Source organism: Monodelphis domestica, chromosome 3 (genome assembly GCF_027887165.1).
Source record: "Monodelphis domestica isolate mMonDom1 chromosome 3, mMonDom1.pri, whole genome shotgun sequence".
NCBI classification, from domain to species: Eukaryota; Metazoa; Chordata; class Mammalia; order Didelphimorphia; family Didelphidae; genus Monodelphis; species Monodelphis domestica.
In genome coordinates this window covers 500297769-500319804 of record NC_077229.1, presented here as the reverse complement: position 1 = coordinate 500319804, position 22036 = coordinate 500297769, and the positions used below count along the sequence as shown (strand labels likewise).

The window sequence follows — 22036 nt, the reverse complement described above, 5'->3', positions numbered from 1 at the left end:
CACTAGTCTCCTTTTTAGAATGAATCCTCTCAGCTTGCTTCTTCATGCAAGCTCGTGGCTGTGGGCTGCACAGTGTTCAAGCTGATCTGCTCTTCTGAGTCTTGTTCTCATTCTCTAAACATGTCTGTGAAGCCCATAGCAGGTCAGTGTTCGTCCTTGGCCATTTTCGCTAGAGTGAAAGAAAGTGCCGTATCCCCTAGGTTACTAATGGGCAGAAATCCCTCACCCGCTCCCTCCTGGTGACTTCACACGGTTGCTGGGTAGGAGGATGAGTGGCCATTTGGCCCATTTAGGGGCACCTAGGTGACCATATCAATAATGTTCTGGTTCAACCATTGTCTCCAGGGGGAGCTTGAGCTGTTCTGTGCAGTTGATTCCTAAAATAAAACCACTGCAAATGCTGATGTGAAGTGGGAGGTGTCAGGGAACACGTAGGCCACGGTGGTAGCTTTCAGAGTTCTGTCTTGGGTCCCTTTCCCAGCTCAGGAGTGATTACTCTCGTCTGCTGGGCTCCCTCACCCTCCTGTGTGATCTCCTAGGCTAGCTTTGGAGGTCCTCCAGGCTGGCTCCAGCCTCCCTCTCTTTCACCCTTCTCCCCTTCATCCTCTGCTTTTCCACCACACGGCTCTGTCAGCTCTTCTTGGGTCTCATCCCCTACCATCCCACCTCCATGGGTTTTCACAAAGGCCATTCCATATGTATAGAAAACACTCCATCCACATTCAAATGTGCCTCTTTTAGACCAAACTTGGGGCCTTCTCTCTCCTTGGAACTTTACCCAATGTGTGCCCCTCTGAAAGTGGGGTGCCCTTCTTCAAGTATCCCCAGACCCTTCTGGCCGAAGTTCCCCTTTGCATTAGTCCCAAGCATCATGCTCATTTGCACGCGTGGCATATCCCTCTTAGTAGGCATGGGCCCCTTGAAGCCAACGACTGGTTTTTGCCCTTCTTCCTCTCCCTAGGAGCTAGCATGTCATTGTTCCATCATTGTCAGTCATGTCTAACTCTTCCTGACCCCATTTGGAGTGTTCTTGGCAAAGATACTAGAGTGGTTGGCCGTTTCCTTCTCTAGTTCATTTTACAGATGAAAAAACTGAGGCTAAGAGGGTTAAGTGACTTGTCCAGGGTCCCCTAGCTAGGAAGCATCCAAGGTTAGGTTTGAACTTAGGAAGATGACTCCAGGCCTGGCACTCTGTCCACGGCACCACCTCTCTGCCCCAGGAGCCAATGTAGTGCTTTGCATATAGCTGGGGGGTGGGGGGGGGGGGCTTATCAGTTTGTTGAACCGAACTGGACCCTTAGAGAATAGGCCCTTACCACCACATTTCTGAATTCTGAAAGCTTGAGCTTGAATATTGGGATATTCACCATGATATGGACTTCCAGCCACTGTTTGTTCTCCTCCTGAGGATAACCTTTCAGCCTAGAATCTAGATAAAGAGCTCCTGCTCGGATTCTTTTGTTCAGTGCTCTCCATGAGAAACACCCAGAATAGCTTCAAGACAGACCAAGTCCTTGTTAACTTTAGCAGCCTCCGCAGGTAAGAGCCAGAATGTGATGGGAGACACTAGGCAGGGAAGAGACGAAACAAAGGCAGAAAGAAAAGCCACAAACCTGAGTGATTTTAGTCCTCCAAGGGAGTGGAAATCAAAGTCAGCCCTATGGCCTGCATTAGTTGACCTGCAGCTTTGAAGTTATCCTCCCGATAGCCCATCTCTCCAAGGAGAGATGACTTTAGGCTGCTTCAGGTTCCTCTTCCCAGGCCAGGGGAAAGGATTCTGTTTCAGACAAGACAGTCCCATTTATAAGTTAAATACCTTTGGTATAACTTCTTCCTTTTTAGAAGAGAGGAAGAATCGAATTATTCATGCTCTAGCCTAGAATTCAATTCCTAAGTTGGGAAACAACCATTTGTACAAAATGAAAACTGCACTTGACTTCAAATTAACCTTTATTTCTGTGCCTAATTACAAAGCTGAATTGTTGCCATCCTCAGAAACGACAAGAAGGATATTATTGAAATAATTTGGGTGGCCACATGTGCCAGGACAGGGATCATGTTCATTCTGAGTTATATTCCCCAATAAAGTGAGACTTTTTTTCACATCCCTTAATATTTTATTTAATTTTTATTATTTTTTCTATACTGTTCATTTTTATAAATGAATGATCTTATACAACCAAAACCCCCAAACATAAACCCAAATAAACAAGTGAAAAATCATATGCTTTGATCTGCATTCCGACTCCCACCGTTCTTTATCTGGAGGTAGATAGCAGTCTTTGTCATAAGTCCCTCAGAGTTGTCCTGGATTCCTGTATCTACACATTTGATCCTTTCACAATATTACTGTTACTAATGTTTTCCTGCTTCTGCTTATTTCACTCTGCATCAGCAAGACTTGATTATATCATTTTAAGGCAGTCTTCTGAACATGCTACAAAAAATCCCAGACTCCCTGGTTTTCCACAGGGTGCATCAAATGTAGGAAGAATCTTCTGGTAATATCACGACAGATCTCATCCATATTTTTCCACCTCTGTGTCCGTTTAGTGGCTGACTATTGTTGTTTGTCAGCGTTCTCAGGCTAGACATCACAGGTTCTTAATAGATGTTTGCTAACCTTTTTAATGTGTTTCTGTGTCTCTTTAACTCAGGGAAGGAAAGTACAGCCACGCAGCCTGCTTTGGCCTCCAGCCGGGCTGTCTCCTCCCCGATGGTAGCCGAATGATGTCTGTGGCTGCCCTGGTAGTAAATTTCTCCCAGCCTGTGGCAGGCCGTCCCTCCCTGCTGAGGCACGATGAGGTGAGGACCTACTTCCATGAGTTTGGTCACGTGATGCATCAGATATGTGCACAGGTTAGTGACATTCTGAAATCTTTCATTCAAAAAAAACCCCCGTAGTTGCTGGCTTTGGTCCATATCTAGTATTCTTTTCTTCTGACTGGTGTCACGTTTGATCACCTAAAATCTCATTTTTTGCCTCACAAACTGAACCCATTTAAAGGTGTTGCCATCATTCTACAACAGTACAAAGGTAGGACCTTTTGTTTCTTTTCTCTTTTTAATTTTTTTGACTCACATCTCCTTCCACCTACTCCCACCAAGAAACAAAAACAAAACTATTTTTTTTAATGCAGTTAAGCAGAAAAATCTCCACATTGGCCAAAGGTGCAAAAAAGTATGTTTCATTCTGTATGTTGAGTCATTCATAAACCCTATGGAATTATGGTTGGTCATCTTAAGATGTTATATAGCCTTTGTTATCTTTATTTATGTTCTTTAAACCCTTACCTTCTGTCTTAGAAAGTTATGTAACCAAGCTCAGTTGGGGCAGCCAGGTGGCTCAGAGGATAGAGAGCCAGGCCTGCAGACAGGAGGTCTTGGATTCAAATTTTACCTCAGACACTTCTTAGCTGTGTGACCCTGGGCAAGTCATTTAGCACCCCATTGCCTAGTCATTACTGCTTTTTTATTCTTAGTATCAATTTTAAGACAGAAGGCAAGTGTTTAAAAAAAAAAATTTTTTTAAGAAGCCTGCAGGGGCAGCTGGGTGGCTCAGTGGATTGAGAACCAAGCCTAGAGATGGGAGGTCCTGGGTTCAAATCTGACCTCAGATACTTCCCAGCTGTGTGACTCTGGGCAAGTCACTTAACGCCCATTGCCTAGTCCTTACTACTCTTCTGCCTTGGAGCCAATACACAGTATTGACTCCAAGATGGAAGGTGAGGGTTTTAATAAAAAGAAAAAAGGCTCCACTTAAGGAAAGAAAGCAAACATTCTATGGTTCAAGGTGGGCTAGGTGCCATAATCTGGCTTCTCTTTTCATTTCTATTTATTCTTCCTTGAAAGAGCTTGATATAGACTTCATAGATTACCTGCGATTTGATCTCTTTCTTGTATTTATTAACCATTTGTTTACTATAGTTTTCTATCCTGGAGATGCCATCTTTTATTGTATAAAAAGGCAAAATGATGCAATATTGAGTGTCCAGAGTCAAATCAAATTATGATTTGTGATTCCACCTTCCCTTTGCTTTGAGTGAAAGAAATTCAGATTACTTTAAAAATTTATCTCAATGCACCTGAATAGTTGCTTCACAGCACCAGTGATCATATATCAATAGTTCTTCCACGATGGCCCACTCTGTGACTTACTTTTCCTCCCCTCTGTGCTGCTCATGTTTTACTTTTTCTACAACTAAAGCGAGTGTTTTAGAAAGTTCGCACGTCACCCCAAAAGACATCATTAGATCTAGAAACATAAATCCCTAGTTGGTCAAAGAAAGGTAGGGTAAGTAGTGTCCTGGACAGCAGAAACACAAGACATGGAAAAACTCCCACCCACCCTGGTTTCCAAAGCCACAGACCTCAGGGGGGCCCTCATAGGTTTAAGGGGTTCAAGAATTATGGCACCAGAGACTCTCGTGGGAGCTCAGAAAAGAAAAAAGTTGTTTTCTGAAGATGAAGGGATTGAAAATCAAGAAAGGGAGAGGTGCAGATTTTCAGCAAAGAGAAAAAGACTGTTTCGGTGTGTCTTGGCAGGTCCCACATAACCACCCACAAAGAGGGAAAAACAGCTTTGGTTCTACTGATAGTAGACAGACTGCCCATTCAAGAAGGAAAGAACTAATTCTCTCTCTTGTGTTCTGTAGCTTTATACAAACTCATTATGCTGATTGGGATGGCTAGGAATTCAAGACCTTTTCTTGGTTTTGAGCTATAGATTGCTCCTCTTAGGTGGCTGATTCTGCAGAAATAGTGGGCTTGGGGGCAGCAAAGTGGCAGAGTTGATAGCATACCAGGCCTGAGATCAGGAGGACCTGGGATCAGATGTGCCCAGACATTAGTGTGACCCTAGACAAGACACTTTTGCCTAGTCTTTACCACTCTTCTGCAATAGAACCAATACTTAGTAGCAATTCTAAACTGAAGATGCGTTTCAAATAAATAAAACATCTATCTTCATATGCATTTATCATTCCTCCCTCCCACCTGGCCCCTCAATTAAACACCACCAAAAAAAAAAGGATTTAAAAATCAAAACCGCATAATAAACATGCGTGGTCCAGCAAAACAAATTCCCATATTGACACAAATGTGTGTCTCGTTTCGCATGGTATATTTCATCCTCAGTTCTCCTTGATCGTTGTTTTGATCAGTGTACTAAAGCCTTTCAAAACTGTTTTTCTCTATTTGCTGCACAAATTGCTTTGCTAGTTTTGTGTCAATTCATGGAAAATCTTTTCACTTTTCTCTGAAACTCATTTCTTATGGCAAAACAATATTGCCTTTTATTCTTATTTCCCAATTTGTTTAGCCATTCCCTAATAGTTAAGCATCCCCTTAGAGTGTAGTTGTTTGCTATTAACTAAAAGACCAGTGGCTTCAATATGGAGAATTATGTTCTTCACTGTTTTTAAAGACAGACTTTTTCATCATTTTGCATAACTGTTTTTCTTCCCTTTTCTTCATTATAAAGGATGGCTCTCTGGTGGAGAGTGAGAGAAGGGCCATGTACAGTGGGAAATGTGGATGATTGACAACTTGTCAATAGAAAACTTTTTCTTGATGTTTTACACTATCACATATGTAAAATCTATATTAGATTGCTTGCCTTCTCAGGGAGGGGAGAATTTGACTGAAACTTTTTTTAAAGGATAAAAAAGTTTTTTCATGTAATTGAGAATAAAAATTAAAATTTAAGAAAAAAATTTAACTCTATTTAATACTATGGTATTTCATAACTGACTAACTCCTCCTCCCCCTCAGCACAGCTGGGCATGAAGCATTAACCAGGTTAGAATCTCTCTTTTGGTAGATAGAACATAGGCAGCCTTCTGAGTTTTGCCTAACCTCATTATTGCACACAAATGTGTCACACCCTGCAGATACATTACCAGGACTGGTCAGACTTCTTCTAGGATTATCTCTGAAGAACTATTTATAATTTCTTATTTGCTTGGTTCTTAATCCTTTGAATTACTCCCATAGTCCATCAGGGCTTTGAGATATTTAAAGAGCAATATTTGGATCCAGGGTTAAAGTGGATTTGTTTCCCTCAATTATTGGTAGAGCCTCCCAAGGCCCAGCTGCAGAACAATTCAGACCCCTTTTCACTTCCCTAAACAACATAGTGGCGCTTTGGCATCATTTCCACACACGGGAATAGCCTGTCTTGTCTGTCTGGGAAAGACTGAGTGAATAAATAGCTTGCAACACACGTTCAGCAGATTAGCTTGAGAGGTGTTGGTTCAGCTGATGAATCCTCCATTACAGCTGTGTGTCGATTTTTAGCCTGCTGGGCTTGTCTTAGGGATGTTTAGATGCACTGGCAGGACAGGCCAGTTTTCAGACATGCAGCAGCACTGGTTTAGTGTCTGGTCAGTGTCTCAGAACTGGGTATTCAGTAAATGCATTCCATCAGCATATTCTTGTGCTGGCATTAGTCCTAAGCTACTGGGAAGATAACAATCGAAAGGTAAAATCTCCTGGTATCTGTTCCTGTTTGATGGCCTTGTTGTTGTTTGGGCTCTCAGAAATGACTGGCATTTTCAGTGCCTAAACCCTCATCCAGAGAGAGACAGAGAGGGAGAGAGACAGAGATACAGAGAGAGACAGAGACGGGATGGGGAGGGGAGAGAGACAGACAGAGACAGAGACAGAGACAGAGACAGAGAGAGATGCCGATGCCTTTGCAAATCTGCCTAACTTAAAATCCAATTCATGGGCAAGACATCACCCTGTGATTTCATTGATTCTCTTAGAAAATTAAAGATGAACAATAACTCAGGTGACAATGTAGTGTAATAACAAGAACATTCTCTGCATTAGGTCCCAGGACACCTGACTTCTTCTGTAGGTACCATTCAGTAGAAAAGTGGTCAAAGTCCACTGACCTCACTTTTATGAGGGTCAAATGCAATCATGTGAGAGCACTTGCAAAAAGTGTGAAAAATCATGTCAGTCAGAAGCAGTTCTCAATCACCTACCTTGTGTCAGGTCCCATACATAAAACAGCCCCTTGCCCTCAAGAAACTCAGTCTAATGTGGGAGACAACATTTGAACAACTCTATCTCCAAACTACGGACTGGATGAATTGGAAACAATCAAGAGAGGGAGGGCACTCCAATTAAAGGGAATCTGAATAGGCTTCCTGTACAGAAAGGATGCTAAAATGTTCCCTTAAGTATCCCTGCCTACATTATGCTTATTTGTGTAGTTGCCACCCCAGCTCTCTGAGGATATTGTTTTTCCACTTTTACATCCTCAGTCTCTTACTCCAAGTTGGCATTTAATAAATGTATTGACTAATAAATGTGTCACACAATGAATCTCTCTACCTCCAGTCTCTCCCAACTCCAGTCCATGCTTGACAGAACTGCAAAGTGATTTCATTTGAAGTAAAGTCTAGCCAGGTCACCCTCCCACTCAGTCATTGCCAGTGGCTCCCTCTTACCTCTGGGATCAAATATAAAAATCCTTTAACATTTGAAGCCTTTACAGCTTGGCTCCTTCCTCCCTTGACAGTCTTTTTACCCATTTCTCTCCTCCTTGACCTCACTTTTCCAGTCATACTGGCTTCCTTGCTATTCTTCACACAAAACTGATCCATCTCCCATTTCCATACCTTTCTACTGCCTGACTCCCAAACCTGAAATGTCCTCCCTTCTTATCTCCATCTCTGAGAATCCCTGGTTTGTTTTAAGATATCCCATAAGTTGGGTGGCAAAGTGGTATAGTGGATAAAATGCCTGGCCTAGAGTTAGGTAGACTCATTTTCCTGGGTTTCTGATCTTACCAGCTGTGTGACCCTGGGCAAATCACTTAACCCTGATTGCCTCAGTTTCCCAATATTTCCATTGAACTGAAGAAAGAAATGGCCATTATCTTTGGCCAGTATCTTTGCAAGAAAACTCCAAAAGGGATGTAGACTAAATGAACATCCTAGTGCAAACATCAACAACATGGAAATAGGTTCTGATCAAGGACACATGTAATACCCAGTGGAATTGCACATCAGCTGCAAGAAGGGTGAGGGTAGGGGAGGGAGGGATAGAATATGATTCTTGTAACCAAGGAATAATGTTCTAAATTGACTAAATAAAATTAAAAAAAGAAAAGAAAAGAAAACCCCAAAAGGGGTTATGAAGAGCTGGCCATGACTGAAACAACTGAACAATAATAACTTATGCACCACCTTCTATATGAGGCCTTTCCCATTTTCCCCAAATTTCTAGTCCTGTTCTTCCCCAAACCACTCACTTTTTCTATATTCTTTATGTATTTATTTTACAGTATACATGTTCTCTTCTCCGTTAGAATTTTTTCTTTTCTTTTCTTCTTTTTTTAAACCCTTTCTTTCTATCTTAATAACAACTCAGAGAGATGGGCAAAGGCTAGTAAGCAAACAGAGCTAAGTGACTTGTGTCTAAAGTCAGCTTTGTGTTTGCTGGTTTTTTAAACCCTTATCTTCTGTCTTAGTATATGTTCTAAGACAGAAGAGCAACAAGGATTAGGCATTTGGTGTTAAATGACTTGCCTGGATCATACATCCAGGAAATATCTGAGGATAGATTTGAACCCAAGTCCTCCTGACTCCAGGCCTGTTGCTCTATCCACTGCGCTGCCTAGCTGCCCCATTTCTCAATTAGAATGTTAACTGCTTAAGGACAGGGAATGTTTCACTTCTCTCTTTACATTTACTTAGTATAAAGCCCAGGACATAATACATGTTTTTAAATTCCCATTGATTGGTTAGTGGTGTTGGTTAAATTGAATTGTATTAGAATTGAAGTTTTTTAGGATAAATTACATTTGTAAAATTGAATGAAAGTAAACTGGACAATGAAAACATCTTGTTCTTACCCTGGGGTCTCTGACTTGGCTTTCTAATATTTTGATGACCATTTCACTCAACATAATTGGTTTCCTTTGTATTTTTTAATGCATTCAAAATCATTATTCTGAAAAAAATACTCAAGACTGAAAAAAGTGTCTATGATAGAAAAAAGATGAAGAATCCCTGCTTTAAATTAAAAAATTATACATCATCGTGCACATGCCCTGTTCCTCCTCATCCGGAGCCCTCCGTGGAGTCTGGTGTTAATGACTGCTTCATTGTCAGTGTGCCATAGGCATATGTAGGAGGTCAAAGGGAGATGAAGCATCAATTCAAATTAGGTAACCACCTGGCAGGATCCAGAGTCAACAGGGATCCATCCCCAAGGCCTGGAAATAGAACTTGGCAGTTGAGATACCAAGGGACAGAATTGTCAGCTGTAGTCACGTCTGCAGGAGTTGGCAAAGTAGGGAGGGAGAGCTAAGAATTGGGGGGTTTTTAATTTTTAAATACATTAAAACTTTAAACTGAAAAACTATTTTTAGCTCAAAGACTGTACAAAAATAGACCTCTAGCCTAGACTATATAGTACCAGATATCTTAGAATTGAGCTTATCCAGAGGGTAGCCTCCACCTTCCCCATCCCCCCCAACCCCCAGCCAGGCTTTTTAGCAGGTACATTACCTTCTTCTGCTTGCATCCTTCCCACATTAGCAACAGCTTTGTTCTCAAGGTTGGGACTACTGGTAAACCCTCACTCAATATCTGTGAGTGGAGCCTCCCCCTTCTGGAATAGAAACTGTTTGAGAGACACTAACTACTAATGAGAAACAGCTTGATGGGATGGGTCAGGGACCACCTATAAAATCCAAAATTGAATCAGAGTTCAAATGTGGCTACAGAAACTCACTTGCTCTTTGACAGAGGCTGAGTCACTTAATCCTTTTTTTTAAACTGTCTTAACTTTCTCTCACTAAATTTCATCTTTGAAAAATTGAAAATTACATGTAGAAACCATTTTTGACAATCATTTGCCAACATTTTGCAGTTCAGATTCCCTCTCTCTCCCTTCCTCCCCTCCCCAGGTGGTAAATAGTCTGATATAGGTGCTTTCATGCAGCTTGAATTTCCATATTCATTGTGCCTGCAGACACATATCACATATAACAATTAAAAAAAAAAAACTCATGGGAGCAACTAGGTAGGTTCATATCTGGCCTCAGACATTTCCTAGCTATGTGACCCTGGGCAAGTCATTTCCCATTCCCCAGCCTTTAACGCTGTTCTGCCTTGGAACCAATACATAGTCTTGATTCTAAGATAGAAAGTGTTTCAAAAAAACCAAAAACCTCATGAAGGAAATGAAGGGTGGACATGCTTTGGTCTGCAATCGGGTTCCAACAGTTTCTTCTTTGGCTAGGGGTTTTTAGTCATAAGTCCCTTGGGGTTATCTTGGAACCTTGTTTGGCTTATCTCCCTGAGCCTGGGTTTTCCCATCTGTAAAATGAGCATTTTAACACATGTAGTACCTACCTCAAGGGGTTGTTGGGAGGCTCAGACTGAAATAATCCATGAAGAACATGCTGCAAGCTCTAAAACATTTCATAGTTGTCCGTTGTAATTGTTATTAGAATTTCTCTTTCTGCTACAAGAACAGAAAAGACAGAATGGAGTCCTGAAAATGGGAGTCTTTCTGTTTTGCATGACTTCATCTGTATAATGGGTATTGTGTTTCTTGCCTTTTCAGTGAGGAGGGAGGAGTAAAGGGAGGGAAAGACTCTGGAACTGAAGAGAAAAATGTCAAAAACTAGAAATCATCCGAAATGGACATATTAGGAAGAAGAGAGAAGAAGCCTGAGCACAACTCTTAGCTCTTTGCTAAGTCAGGCTCTTGGGCCCGGATTCCTACTGGTCAGCTTCTTTAAAGACCTCCTCATTATTTGCAATTGAGGAGTAACATGGTGACCTGCCTCTGTTTCGGAGAGCTATAAACGAGGAATCACTGGGACAGAAGTAGCCAGGCCTGCAGTGGAAGAATCCTTCCTTCCGGTTTCCTTTTGCCCCTGCCCCAGGGCAGCCAACACGTGTCATTTTCTGCACCCCTAAACGAGAGCTGCCGAAACTGACCTTCCGGAATGGCCAGATTTACCTTTCTGTGGCTCTCGGAACATCAAATTCTGAAAGTGTGATTCAGATTCTCCTTATTGCTGTTATTACTTCCAGTGATTGAGAGGAATGCAGGTCACTTGGGACCAGAGCCAGCGGTGCTTCGGCTTTCTCTTTGTGGATCGCAGCTGTCCCTCTTCTGTGGCCTGATTTATTCCCCTGGAAGACAGACTCTCCATATTCTTTGAATTAACTAGATCTTTCAGGCCAGGAGGAGGAGCCACTTGGCTCCGGAATCGATGATGTGAGTAACCCTGAACAACCAAGGGCAAGTCTCCTGGGACTCATCCTTTGCACTGAATAAAGTGCCCTTATTGGTTTCAGCCATCTCCTTCATCTCTGTTGGGGTTCTGGCTTAGGAAAACAACCCTTAGGTGGGACGACTGAAAACAGGTTTCGTAATTCGGCAGACAAGCCAGGTGACTGTTGTTTAAGTCAAACCAAGTCGTAGATGAGAATTTTCAGTTGTTCAGTTCATACAGAGTTGACTTGGGCACACCCCTCATGTATGAGTTGGCAGCTTAATCTCTGGAGTATCCAGTCATCTGTTGTAAGTTTTGCTGGAGCAGGAGAGCTCTTAATGGAATATATTTTAGGCATCTTATCGTCTGTTGAAAAGAACAGTGAAGAAAAATCTGGACTCCAGGAAATCTTTCTCCTCTCAGGGATTTTGAAGCAGTCTGGAGTTTGGGGCCCGCCATGTCAGCATATGTCCTGCAGCCATGGGATCCTTTAGCTTTTGGGGTTGCCGCCACCTGCTTGGGTGGTGATTCAGTGGACTACTCTATTTTGTGGGGCATTGCATCTATTTTTAAACACTCTAGTATCTCTGGAATGCTCCTTAGCATTGTTGACTAATTCTCAGGGCTGGTTTACTCCAACACCCTTTAATTTTTCACACTGAGAGTTTTATGAAGGGCTTTAGGAGTGTAGAGATGAGTCTGAGAGCTGGAAAATTGAACTTGCCCCAATACCAGAGCAGTGAATAACTCAGGAGAGCCCCTTGCACCCACAGAGAAGGCTGCTTCTCCCCCCAGCATCCCAGCGTAGGTCTGGCTTCATTATTTGGGGAGCTCCTGGCCTCTGCTGTGACTAGCTCTTTCCCTTCAAAGGTTTTTGTTGTTGGGATCACATAGCTGCAGTGGCTAGCTGTGAATTCTGGTCTTTTGGGGGTGTTAGTTTTGCTGGAAATGAAGTCTTTGAATTTTGCTGGGTCTGGTCAGCCTTTATTGGAAAAAATATTCAAATGGAGTTGCCTTGAGGGCACACACAGAGAATCAGCGTGACTGACTTGTCGGGAAATTGGTGAGTGGTGGAGCTATTTTTAGGCTCCCCTCCCTCAGAATATTTCCTTTTGTTCCTCTGAAGATCTGTTCATTCACTGGCTCTGCTGCCCCCCTCTTCTCCCCACCTACGGGATGGCTGGTGAACAGAATAGGCCTTCTCTTCTCTACCAGGGCACAAACATTCCAGTGGTGTTTTTCTCCCATCTTAGTTCATTCTTGTTGGACATTCGTTTGTTCAGCCTCTCTCTGAGGTCTGAAACTCCCAGGCTTTGTTCTCTGGGGCTCATGGGGTTTTCCCCCTCATAAACAAGTCAGTTTTGCCTAGACACGATACGCATGTCAACTATTAGGAGCCCATTTTTTTCTGAACCACAAAATGGTGCTAAGAGGTAATAGAGCGGTACCTTTATTCTAGGTGCTAGTGCTTATTTTTACATTAGTCTTCAGAGGTTTCAGGCACCGATTAATCAGGCACTTTTTACCAAGTGCTTTCTCGACTCTGCTAGGCACTGAGGATGCCTGCACAAAGGTGAGGCAATCTTCATCCTCAAGAGCTCGCCTGCTTCTGTGGCCATAGGCCAGCACCACCCCCGAGTCCTTGGTCCAAGCTTTAAGTTCCAGGAATTGTGGTAGGTCCTGGGGATATAATGGCAAAGGGAGTCCAGAAGTTTACATTCAGTTGAACAAACACAAGGTATCTTGAAAATAACTACACACATATGATTTGGGGGTTTGGTTTTAAAAGATTATTCTCTTACAGAAATGAATAATATAGACATAGGTATCAAGTGATAATACAGGTATAACCCAGTGGAATTGTTTGTCAGCTCTGGGAGGGCGGATAGAAAAGGGGAGGGAGAGAACATGAATCATGTAGCCATGGAAAAATAGTCTAAATGAGTTAATTTTTTAAAAGAAAGAAAACAAATACACACAATGGAGCAGTTAGATGAGTCATGGATGGAGCACCAAGCCTGGAGTCAAGAGGTCCTGGGTTCAGATGTGGTTTCAGGCACTTCCTAGCTGTGTGACCCTGGACAAGTCACTTAACCCCCATTGCCTAACCCCTACGACTCTTCTGCCTTAGAAACAATACAGGGTATTAAAGAGGAAAGTTAAAGGGTTGGGGGAAAAATGTCTTAAATAAATAATCAGTAATGGGTGTGGAGAGAGGGATATTCAGTAACCAACAACTAGGAGAAATCAGGAAAGGTCTTTTAAAAGGAGGTGATGCTGCCACCGGATCTAAAAATGAAACTGAGGCTTTCCTAGGGAAAGGGGAGAAGGAAGGGCATCCGAGGCCTGGAACACAGTATGTGCCAGGCTTACAGTTGAGAGAGGCAGCGGAGTGTGCAGGCAGCAGCAGGTGGGCTGCTTAGCTGGATACCAAAAGGATGCTGGGCTATAATGTGGAATAATCAGCCTAGAAAGCTAGGTGGAGCCACACTGTAAAAGGCTTTAAATGACAGACAGAGGAGTTTGTACAGACTATAGGTAAACAACTAGATGAGGCCTGTAAAGTTTCTCATTCAAGGAAATAGTACTTGTCATACCTGCACTTTATTATTATTTTTTAATTTTTCCATGGTTACATGATTCATGTTCTCTCCCTCCCCTCATCCTTCCCCCCTCCTAGAGCTGACAAGCAATTCTGCTGGGTTATACATATATATGTATAAACATATACACATATAACTGCTCAAACCCATTTCCATAGTATTCATTTTTGTTAAAGAGCAATCCTTTAAGACCAAAACAACAAATCACCTGCTCTCATAAACAAGTGATCAATCATATGTTTTCTTCTGCGTTTCTGCTCCCACAGTTCTTCCTCTTGATCTGGATAGCATCTTCCTCATAAGTCCCTCAGAATTGTCCTGGATCATTGCATTGCTGCTAGTAGAGAAGTCAGTTACATTCGATTGTGCTACAATGTATCAGTCTTTGTGTACAATGTTCTCCTGGCTCTGCATCACTTCCTGGAGGTTGTTCCAGTCTCCATGGAATTCCTCCACTTTATTATTGCTTTGAGCACAGTAGTATTCCATCACCAACAGATACCACAATTTGTTCAGCCATTCCCCAATTGAAGGGCTTTCCCTCATTTTCCAATTTTTGGCCACACAAAGAGTGCATGAATGTACAAGAATATGAATGTTCTTGTACAAAAAAAGCAGACCTGCACTTTAGAAAGATGAATTTAACAGCTTTTTTAAAAAAAAAATCCTCATGTTCCATCTTATAGAGGTCCAGAGTGAGGAATGAGACATTAACTCTTACAATCTTCTCAAATCTAATTGCACCCGTAGTCTTATTTTCTCTTTTAAACCCTTACCTTCAGTGTGTATCTTTTCCAAGGCAGAAGAGCTATAAGGGCCAGGCAATTAGAGATAATGGCTTGCCCAGGGTCCACATAGCTAAGAAGTATCTGAGGTCAGATATGAACCCAGGATCTCTAGGTCTCATGCTCTCTCCACTGGTCTGCCTAGCTGCTCCATACTGTATATTTATTTTGTAAGTACCTTATATTTATTTATCTGAATGTAAACTGTTTTACTTTGTAATTATATCCACAAAGCCTACCACAAAGCCTGGAACTTAATAAATACTTTGACTGATTCTGTGTTTGCTATGTGCCAAACCTTGTACTAAGCACTAGAGGTACAAAGAAAAGCCAGAATAGCCCCTGCCTTCCAAGAGAGTAGATTCTAATGGGGAGACAAGCTATTATTCCATGAAAGCCTTTTACAGAAGGTGAGATCTGAGCTGTCTTAAAGGAAACTAGAGACTAGAAACAAGAGGTCCTGGGTTCAAATCTGTCCTCAAGACACCACCTAGCTATGTGACCCTGTGTAAGTTATTTAACCCCCATTACTGCTCTTTTGCCTTGGAACCAATACACAGTATTGATTCTAAAACAGAAAAAAATACAAAATGAAGGAAGTCAGGGAAACAGAAGGCTATGGTGAGATACTTCTCTTCTAATTTTAGCTAAATTTGGTTTTAATAAATGGTTTTCTTTTTGCATGTATACTTAAGATATTTCCATTTTTAATATTTTAATGCTGCCTAATACTTAAACATTTGTAAAAAGTAAGCATAAGTCTTTCCTTTCCATCAGCCAGCCATAGTACTTGTCAATTCCAGTGATAAATATGGTGGATTTTTTTTTAAGAGTATTTCTGGCATGAGGATCAGCCAGTGCAGTGGCATGAAGATGGGAGGGATGGAGTGTCATGTTCTCATAATAGCAAGTAGGCCAGAATAATTAGATGGTAGAATATGAGAAGAGTAAAGTAAAAGACAGGAAAAGTAAGAAGGGATCATATTAATGAGCTCCAACTGACAAACAGAGGAGTTTGTAGTTCATGCTAGAGGTAATAGGGAGCCACTGTAGTTTATTGAGTAAAGGAGCTGATCTGTGCTTTAGAAGTTTGGCAACACTGTGGTGGGCTGCAATGGGGAAATTGTGTAGTACTTTGCAAAAGGGCCTTAAAAATATCTCATTTTTAAATAGGTGCTACTATTATTTCCATTTTAAAGATGAGGAAATGGAGTAAGTGTCATGCCCAGAGTCACCCCGCTAAGGTGTGTTTGATGTTGAATTTGAGCTCAAATCTTTCTGACTCCATGCCTAGTGTTCTCTCCCCCTAGCTGCGTATTGGGATTCTCAAACCAGGGAGAGCAGTTAAAAGGCCCTTGTAATCATCCAAATGAGAGGTAACGGGGTAGCTGTGAGTGGAGAAAGGGGACCTGCTAGTGTGAAGTTAGAAGAGATAAAATTTGGCAGTAGGTTGGATGTGTGGGTGAGCCAAAGTGAGGAGATGAGGAGGACTAGGGGCCTGGAAGGATGATGGGACTCCAGGCAATGAGAGTGAAGTTTGCCCTTTTGCAAAGTACTACACAATTTCCCCATTGCAGTCCACCACAGTGTTGCCAAACTTCTAAAGCACAGATCAGCTCCTTTACTCAATAAACTACAGTGGCTCCCTATTACCTCTAGCATAAACTACAGTACCCTCTGTTTGTCAATTGGAGCTCATTAATATGAACCCTTCTTACTTTTCCTGTCTTTTACATTACTCTTCTCATATTCTACCATCTAATTATACTGGCCTACTTGCTATTATGAGAACATGACACTCCATCCCTCCCATCTTCATGCCACTGCACTGGCTGATCCTCATGCCAGAGAGAGAGAGAGAGATCGTGCAGATTTAAGAGACTTCTCTACAGGGATGGTGGTCACCAAGGCAGACTGTGGGGGAGAAGAATCATGGCACTGACTCCCACAACCCTGCTTTGGGCATTTAAAGTAGAAGAAAGCCTAAAAGGAAATACCCCGCACTTTTACCCTCTGCCCCCAAAGGCTGTTGGAATGAATCCCCTCTGCTTTAGAACTCCCTCCCACCCACCCCATCCCCAGCACTGAGGGGATCATGCATGATTCTAGCAGTGTAAACTGGCCCCAGACTAGATGTTTTCCCTCATTAGGGCTATCTACACCCTTATTTTGCCAGCCCCTTCCAGCTCAGTAATCAGAATAGTATTGACCCTGCTTCCAGCCAGAGTGAGATGACCAGTTACCCAATAATTCCACTCACCATTCCTGTCAGTGTTCAGTGACCCCTTTGGGGATTTTCTCAGCAAAGATACTGGAGTGGTTTGTCATTTCCTTTCTGGATTCATTTGGCAGATGAGGATTCTGAGGCAAAGAATGTTAAGTGACTTGCCCAGGATCACACAGCTAGTATGTGTCTGAGGCCAGATTTGAACTCAGGAAGAGGAGTCCAGCACTCTATCCTCTCTACAACTTAGCTATCCAATTTCTATGTCTTAGAACCCAACAACTATGTGAGTGAAACAATCAGGCATAGGGCTCTGTAGCAAAGATGTTTACCCCCACTGGGAGAGAGAGGTCAGTCACACACATGGAGGGACTGGATAGCCATAAGCCTGAGGAGAAGATTACAACTTTTATATTGTTTCAAGGAAGACGGGAGGGGGCTTCTAGGATTGGACAATGTGGGAAAACTTCTGCCCAGCATGAGATAGATTGTCAACATTTTGGGATGTTAAAACCAAGATGTAGTCTTGATAATATAGAAAGAAGTGGGGCCCTGTTCAAGGCACTCTTGACCTTTTCTCTTGGTCAGGAACATTGCAAAGTTATTCCCAGGAATATGTTACCACTTTGTCAGATTAATTCCAATTTTCTAGGGCAATTATAAAAAACATAAAAGCCATTAGAAACGTGTTAACCCTCGATATCTATTAGGCCCTAGACCAAAGCTCCCTTTCCTGGCTGCCCTTTGCTTTTATCTGTTCTCTGCCTCCTTAGAATATAAGCTTCTTGAAGGCAACAACTGTCTCCTTTTTGTGTTTGGGGCTTAGCACAGTGTCTGAGACAGAGTCAGCACTGAATAAATCGTTTTTCATTCAAATAATACTTTTTACTACAGACAAGTTAGTATAAGGATCTTTTTTCAAGAGGTCAAAGTTACTGAAGTACCAGAATCACATTATTATGTTATTGCATAGAATCAGTCAATAAAAAACATTACAGTAAGGCAAACTGGCATTTGTTTAAGGTTGGGGACAGATACAGAGATAAACAAGGCATGGGCTCTGCCCTCAAGAAGCTTGTAATCTAATTGAGGACTCAAGAATCAAATAAACCAAAGCAAATTGGAACATGAAAAGTGGATAAGCACCTTGGAAACAAGATGTTAAGAGACTTCAAAGAAGAGGGAGATCCGTTCTAGCTAGAGGTCCAGAGAAAGGTATAAAGGAGGCATTTCCTGTAATATCAAGAAAGGTGGTCACTCTGGATCAGTACCCTAAGTGTGTCCTGCAGCAGAGCTCTACAATGCTTCAAGTTCTGCCCACATCTCCTCCCCCAAGATCCCTTGCCTCTTCTTCCCTGTCAGAGTTTAGTTTCTTTGGGACTCTTGCAGAATAGTATTCGTAGTAACATTGGAGCTACTAAGTCCAATTCTCTCTATATTTATTCTTTGATTCTTGCAGTTCTAAACTACCTCAAGAATCAGCTCAGTTTTCATAGGAATCTGAGCAATCTTTCTTTTTCTTTTTTTTTCTTCTTGTTTAAAAAGAGGACAGCAGAAAGCAAGGCTGGATTGACATCTGTGCTCCTGCCTAGAGCAGAGAACAAAATAGTAGGAGCTGCCAATCCTACATCCCATCTGTTAACTCTTGCTATAGACAAATACATCCCTTTCTGACTACTCCTTCAGCTAATCCCGAGGGGTGAGGATGTTGAAGAAATAAAAATGGACTGAGTGAACAAGGATGGGAGAAAGAAGGGTAGGAGCAAAGATTAGGGGAGAAAAGACCAAATGCTCACCATTCTCTCTATTGCCCAACTGGAATAGGGTCCGATTTCTACCTGCCAATGGCATTTTTACAAATGGGCTATAGAATATAAGAAGGTTAAAAAGAACTGCCATACCAGTGATCTTAAATTTTTTGCCTGAAATGTTTGGTTTTTGCTTGACTAACTTTAATAGTTCTATTAATCTATTACCCAAAGCCAGTAAATATTTCTTTACTTTTTCCAATGTCATTTTCTCTCAGTTCATGACCCCATACACCATACTGTCCTCAGAGTTTCTTTGGCAAAGATGCTGGGGTGGTTTGCCATTTCCTTCTCCAGTAGATTAAGACAAATAGAGGTGAAGTAATTTGCCCAGGGTCACACAGCATTTGTTCGAGGCCAATTTTAGCCTCAGATATTCCTAACTCCAGCTCCAGCACTCTATCTTAAGAATCCCCAAGTCCTCCATTTGTTTCCCCTTCCTATACACAGAATTATAGAATTTAGGATTCAGAAGAGATCTCAGAAGCTCCAACCTGAACAAAAATTCCTCCTCTAATGATCCCAAGAAGTGGTCAGTGCAGCCTCTGTCTAAAGACTTGCAGTCAGGACAATTCTGAGGGACTTATGAGAAAGAACGCTATCCACATCCAGAGGAAATACTGTGGGAGTAGAAACACAGAAGAAAAACAACTGCTCAATCGCATGGGTTGATGGGGACTTGATTGGGGATGTAGACTCTAAACGATCACCCTAATGCAAATATTAATAATATGGGAATAGGTTTTGAACAATGGTACATCTAAAACCCAGTGGGATTACTCTTGGCCTCTAGGAGGGGGAAGGGAAGAAGGGAGGGAAAGAACATAAATCATGTAACCATGGAAAAATATTCTAAATTAATTAATTAAATTAAAATTTTCAATTAAAAAAATAAAAATAAAGACTTCCAGTGACAGAGATTTGCTTCCTCCTGAGCCAGTTCCTTCTACTTTGAAAATTTCTTATTTTTAGGAAATTCTTCTAGAGATGCAGTGCTTACAGTATGCTAGAGTCTGCTAGGCTATACAAATACAAAAATGAGACAATCTGCTTCCTCAAGGAGCTTGCTGCTTTCTGTGGGGGAAGAGCCTTGAATGTAGACTAGACTTGAAGTCAAAGCCTGGCTATGTTAGTTCATACCTGTGTGATCTTTGGCAATTTATCTCTTTTCTCTGGGCCTGTTTCCTCAATTTACAAATGAGGAAGTTAAATTAGATAACCTCTAAAGCATAAATGTTCTCTAAATTGTGTGATCCTTCAGTGCCACTGAAGTCTACCTGTGTCCTCCCTACTCCACCCTCGCCAACCAGTAATTGCTCTCATTTCCCATTGAAGGATCTTTTCTCTTTGTCTCAAGGCACCCATGTGGTTGGAAAGCCTACTGGTGTAGTGGTTAGAGTGCTTGGCATGGAGTCAGGAAGACCTGAGTTCAAAATTGACCCTAGATGTTTACTATCGATGTGTCTCTGGTCAAATCACTTAATGCTGTTTGCCTCAGTTTCTTTATCTGTCAAGTGATCTGGAGGAGGAAATGACAAACCACTCTGTTATCTTTGCCAAGAAAACCCCAAAAGAGGTCATGAAGAGTTGAATACAACTAAGCTACAACATCAGAGATTATAAATATATTGATTGTATAATTTAGATTACAATTCTTCCTCTCCTCCCCCCAAAATGGATACAAAACAATCATGGAAGCAACTAAGAATACTGCGATTTAACTCTTTGGTTTTTTAATATAACTGTGTACTTAAGCAGTGGGATGGATGATGAGTGTTCTAGAAAGGCATGTGTTGAATAAACATAAGTGAACAGCTGGAAAGGGGGGTTGGGGTGAGCTTGCCTATCCTGGATTATGGATCTATTTGTTTTGAATAGAAAGTTCTTTAGAAATATTTTGACTTTCAAAATGAAGATCCTTATTTTTTATTTTTAGTACATTCATGTCAGTCATGGTTTCCTGGTGATTTTTCAAGTGCCTGAGGCTGAGAAATCATGAAATAATTACTCAATATAGATTATTCAGCAGGTTATTTTTCATGCTGCTTGAATACAATATTTTATTTTCATTTAAATGCTTGAGGTTGTTTTAATATTGCTTTTTTAAAGAGTAGAGTTGACTCTAGCTTTATTTGATCTGCATGTAAGAGGCAAAATGTCAGAGCAAAAAGGGGATTGGATTTGAAGTCACATTAAGGTTCTAATTCCAGTTAATCAAATTGGACCCTTGGATTTTCTTTGAACCTCAGTTGCCTCATCTGTAAAAAAAGATTACTGGAACAGCTGGGTGGCTCAGTGGATTGAGAGCCAGGCCCTAAAGATGGGAGATCCTGGGTTCAAATCTGACCTCAGATACTTCCTAGCTGTGTGACCCTGGGCAATTATAAAAATTAAAATTAAGGGGTCAGCTGCATAGCTCAGTGGATTGAGAGTCAGGTCTAGAGATGGGAGCCTAGGTTCAAATCTGGCCTTAGACACTTCCCAGCTGTGTGACCCTGGGCAAGTCACTTAACCCCCATTGCCTAGCCCTTACCACTCTTCTGCCTTGGAGCCAATACACAATATTGACTCCAAGACGGAAGGTAAGGGTTTAAAAAAAATTAAAATTAATCTACAATAATGTAGAATGTTATATTTTAAGAGATTAATTAATCTACAATAATGTTAAAATGTTATATTTTAAGAGATATTAATGATCATTAGAAATAAAGGAATAAAAAGGTAATAAAATTAAAAAGCCACATGCCCATGGCTAATCAGTCTGTTCAAAATCCCTGCTTACCACCACAGTAATTGACAGGAAGTAAAGACGGCAGAGACCAGCCACCCTACTGCCTAATATCCCCTATACAGGAAGTACTATAAATGAAGATTCTGAGAAGTGGCAAATGCATCTGAAAAAAAGAAAAGGAGCTTAGAACTTTGTGAAACACCAATCAACTGAGAAGAGGAGACAGTTCCATGGAACTTTGGGAAAGGGCAGTTAAGCAGCTGGAGCTGGCTAAAAGGAATTCCTTCTCTGGTTATTGAACCAGAAGGTGGAAGAGAAACTCTCTCTCTAGCATCTGCCCATTCCACAAGACTTGTGTGCTAAAAAGACTTTTGGGTTTTTAGCCCAGAAGAAATCTGTCAGCATTGCTGTCAATATCTCCCCTTAGAGAAAGATAATTTTGTTTCCTGAATTTGAATATATCTTGAAATCTTCAATCAACAGGGTAGCTTAGAAAATTTAGGGAGACCTATTTTCCTCTCACCCCTCCCCTCTCCTTACCTCTTCTACCCAAACGAATAAAAGACCTCTGAATAAAAGACCTCTTCGTTAAAGGATTTGATTGTGGGATTTGGTTACTAGGGGAAATCTTCAA

General features: G+C 41.5%; 1 protein-coding gene across 3 annotated transcripts in view; it reads left to right on the top strand.

Moving 5' to 3' along the window:
• NLN (neurolysin) overlaps nucleotides 1–22036 on the top strand; it is a 146011-nt gene that overhangs the window by 100446 nt on the left and 23529 nt on the right. For 2 of the 3 annotated variants that reach the window (XM_056824852.1, XM_056824855.1), the window contains exon 9: nucleotides 2658–2859. In XM_056824852.1, the coding sequence (XP_056680830.1) occupies nucleotides 2658–2859 (202 nt within the window). The remainder of the gene's footprint in view (nucleotides 1–2657; nucleotides 2860–22036) is intronic. The other variant, XM_056824853.1, reaches the window with a different exon arrangement.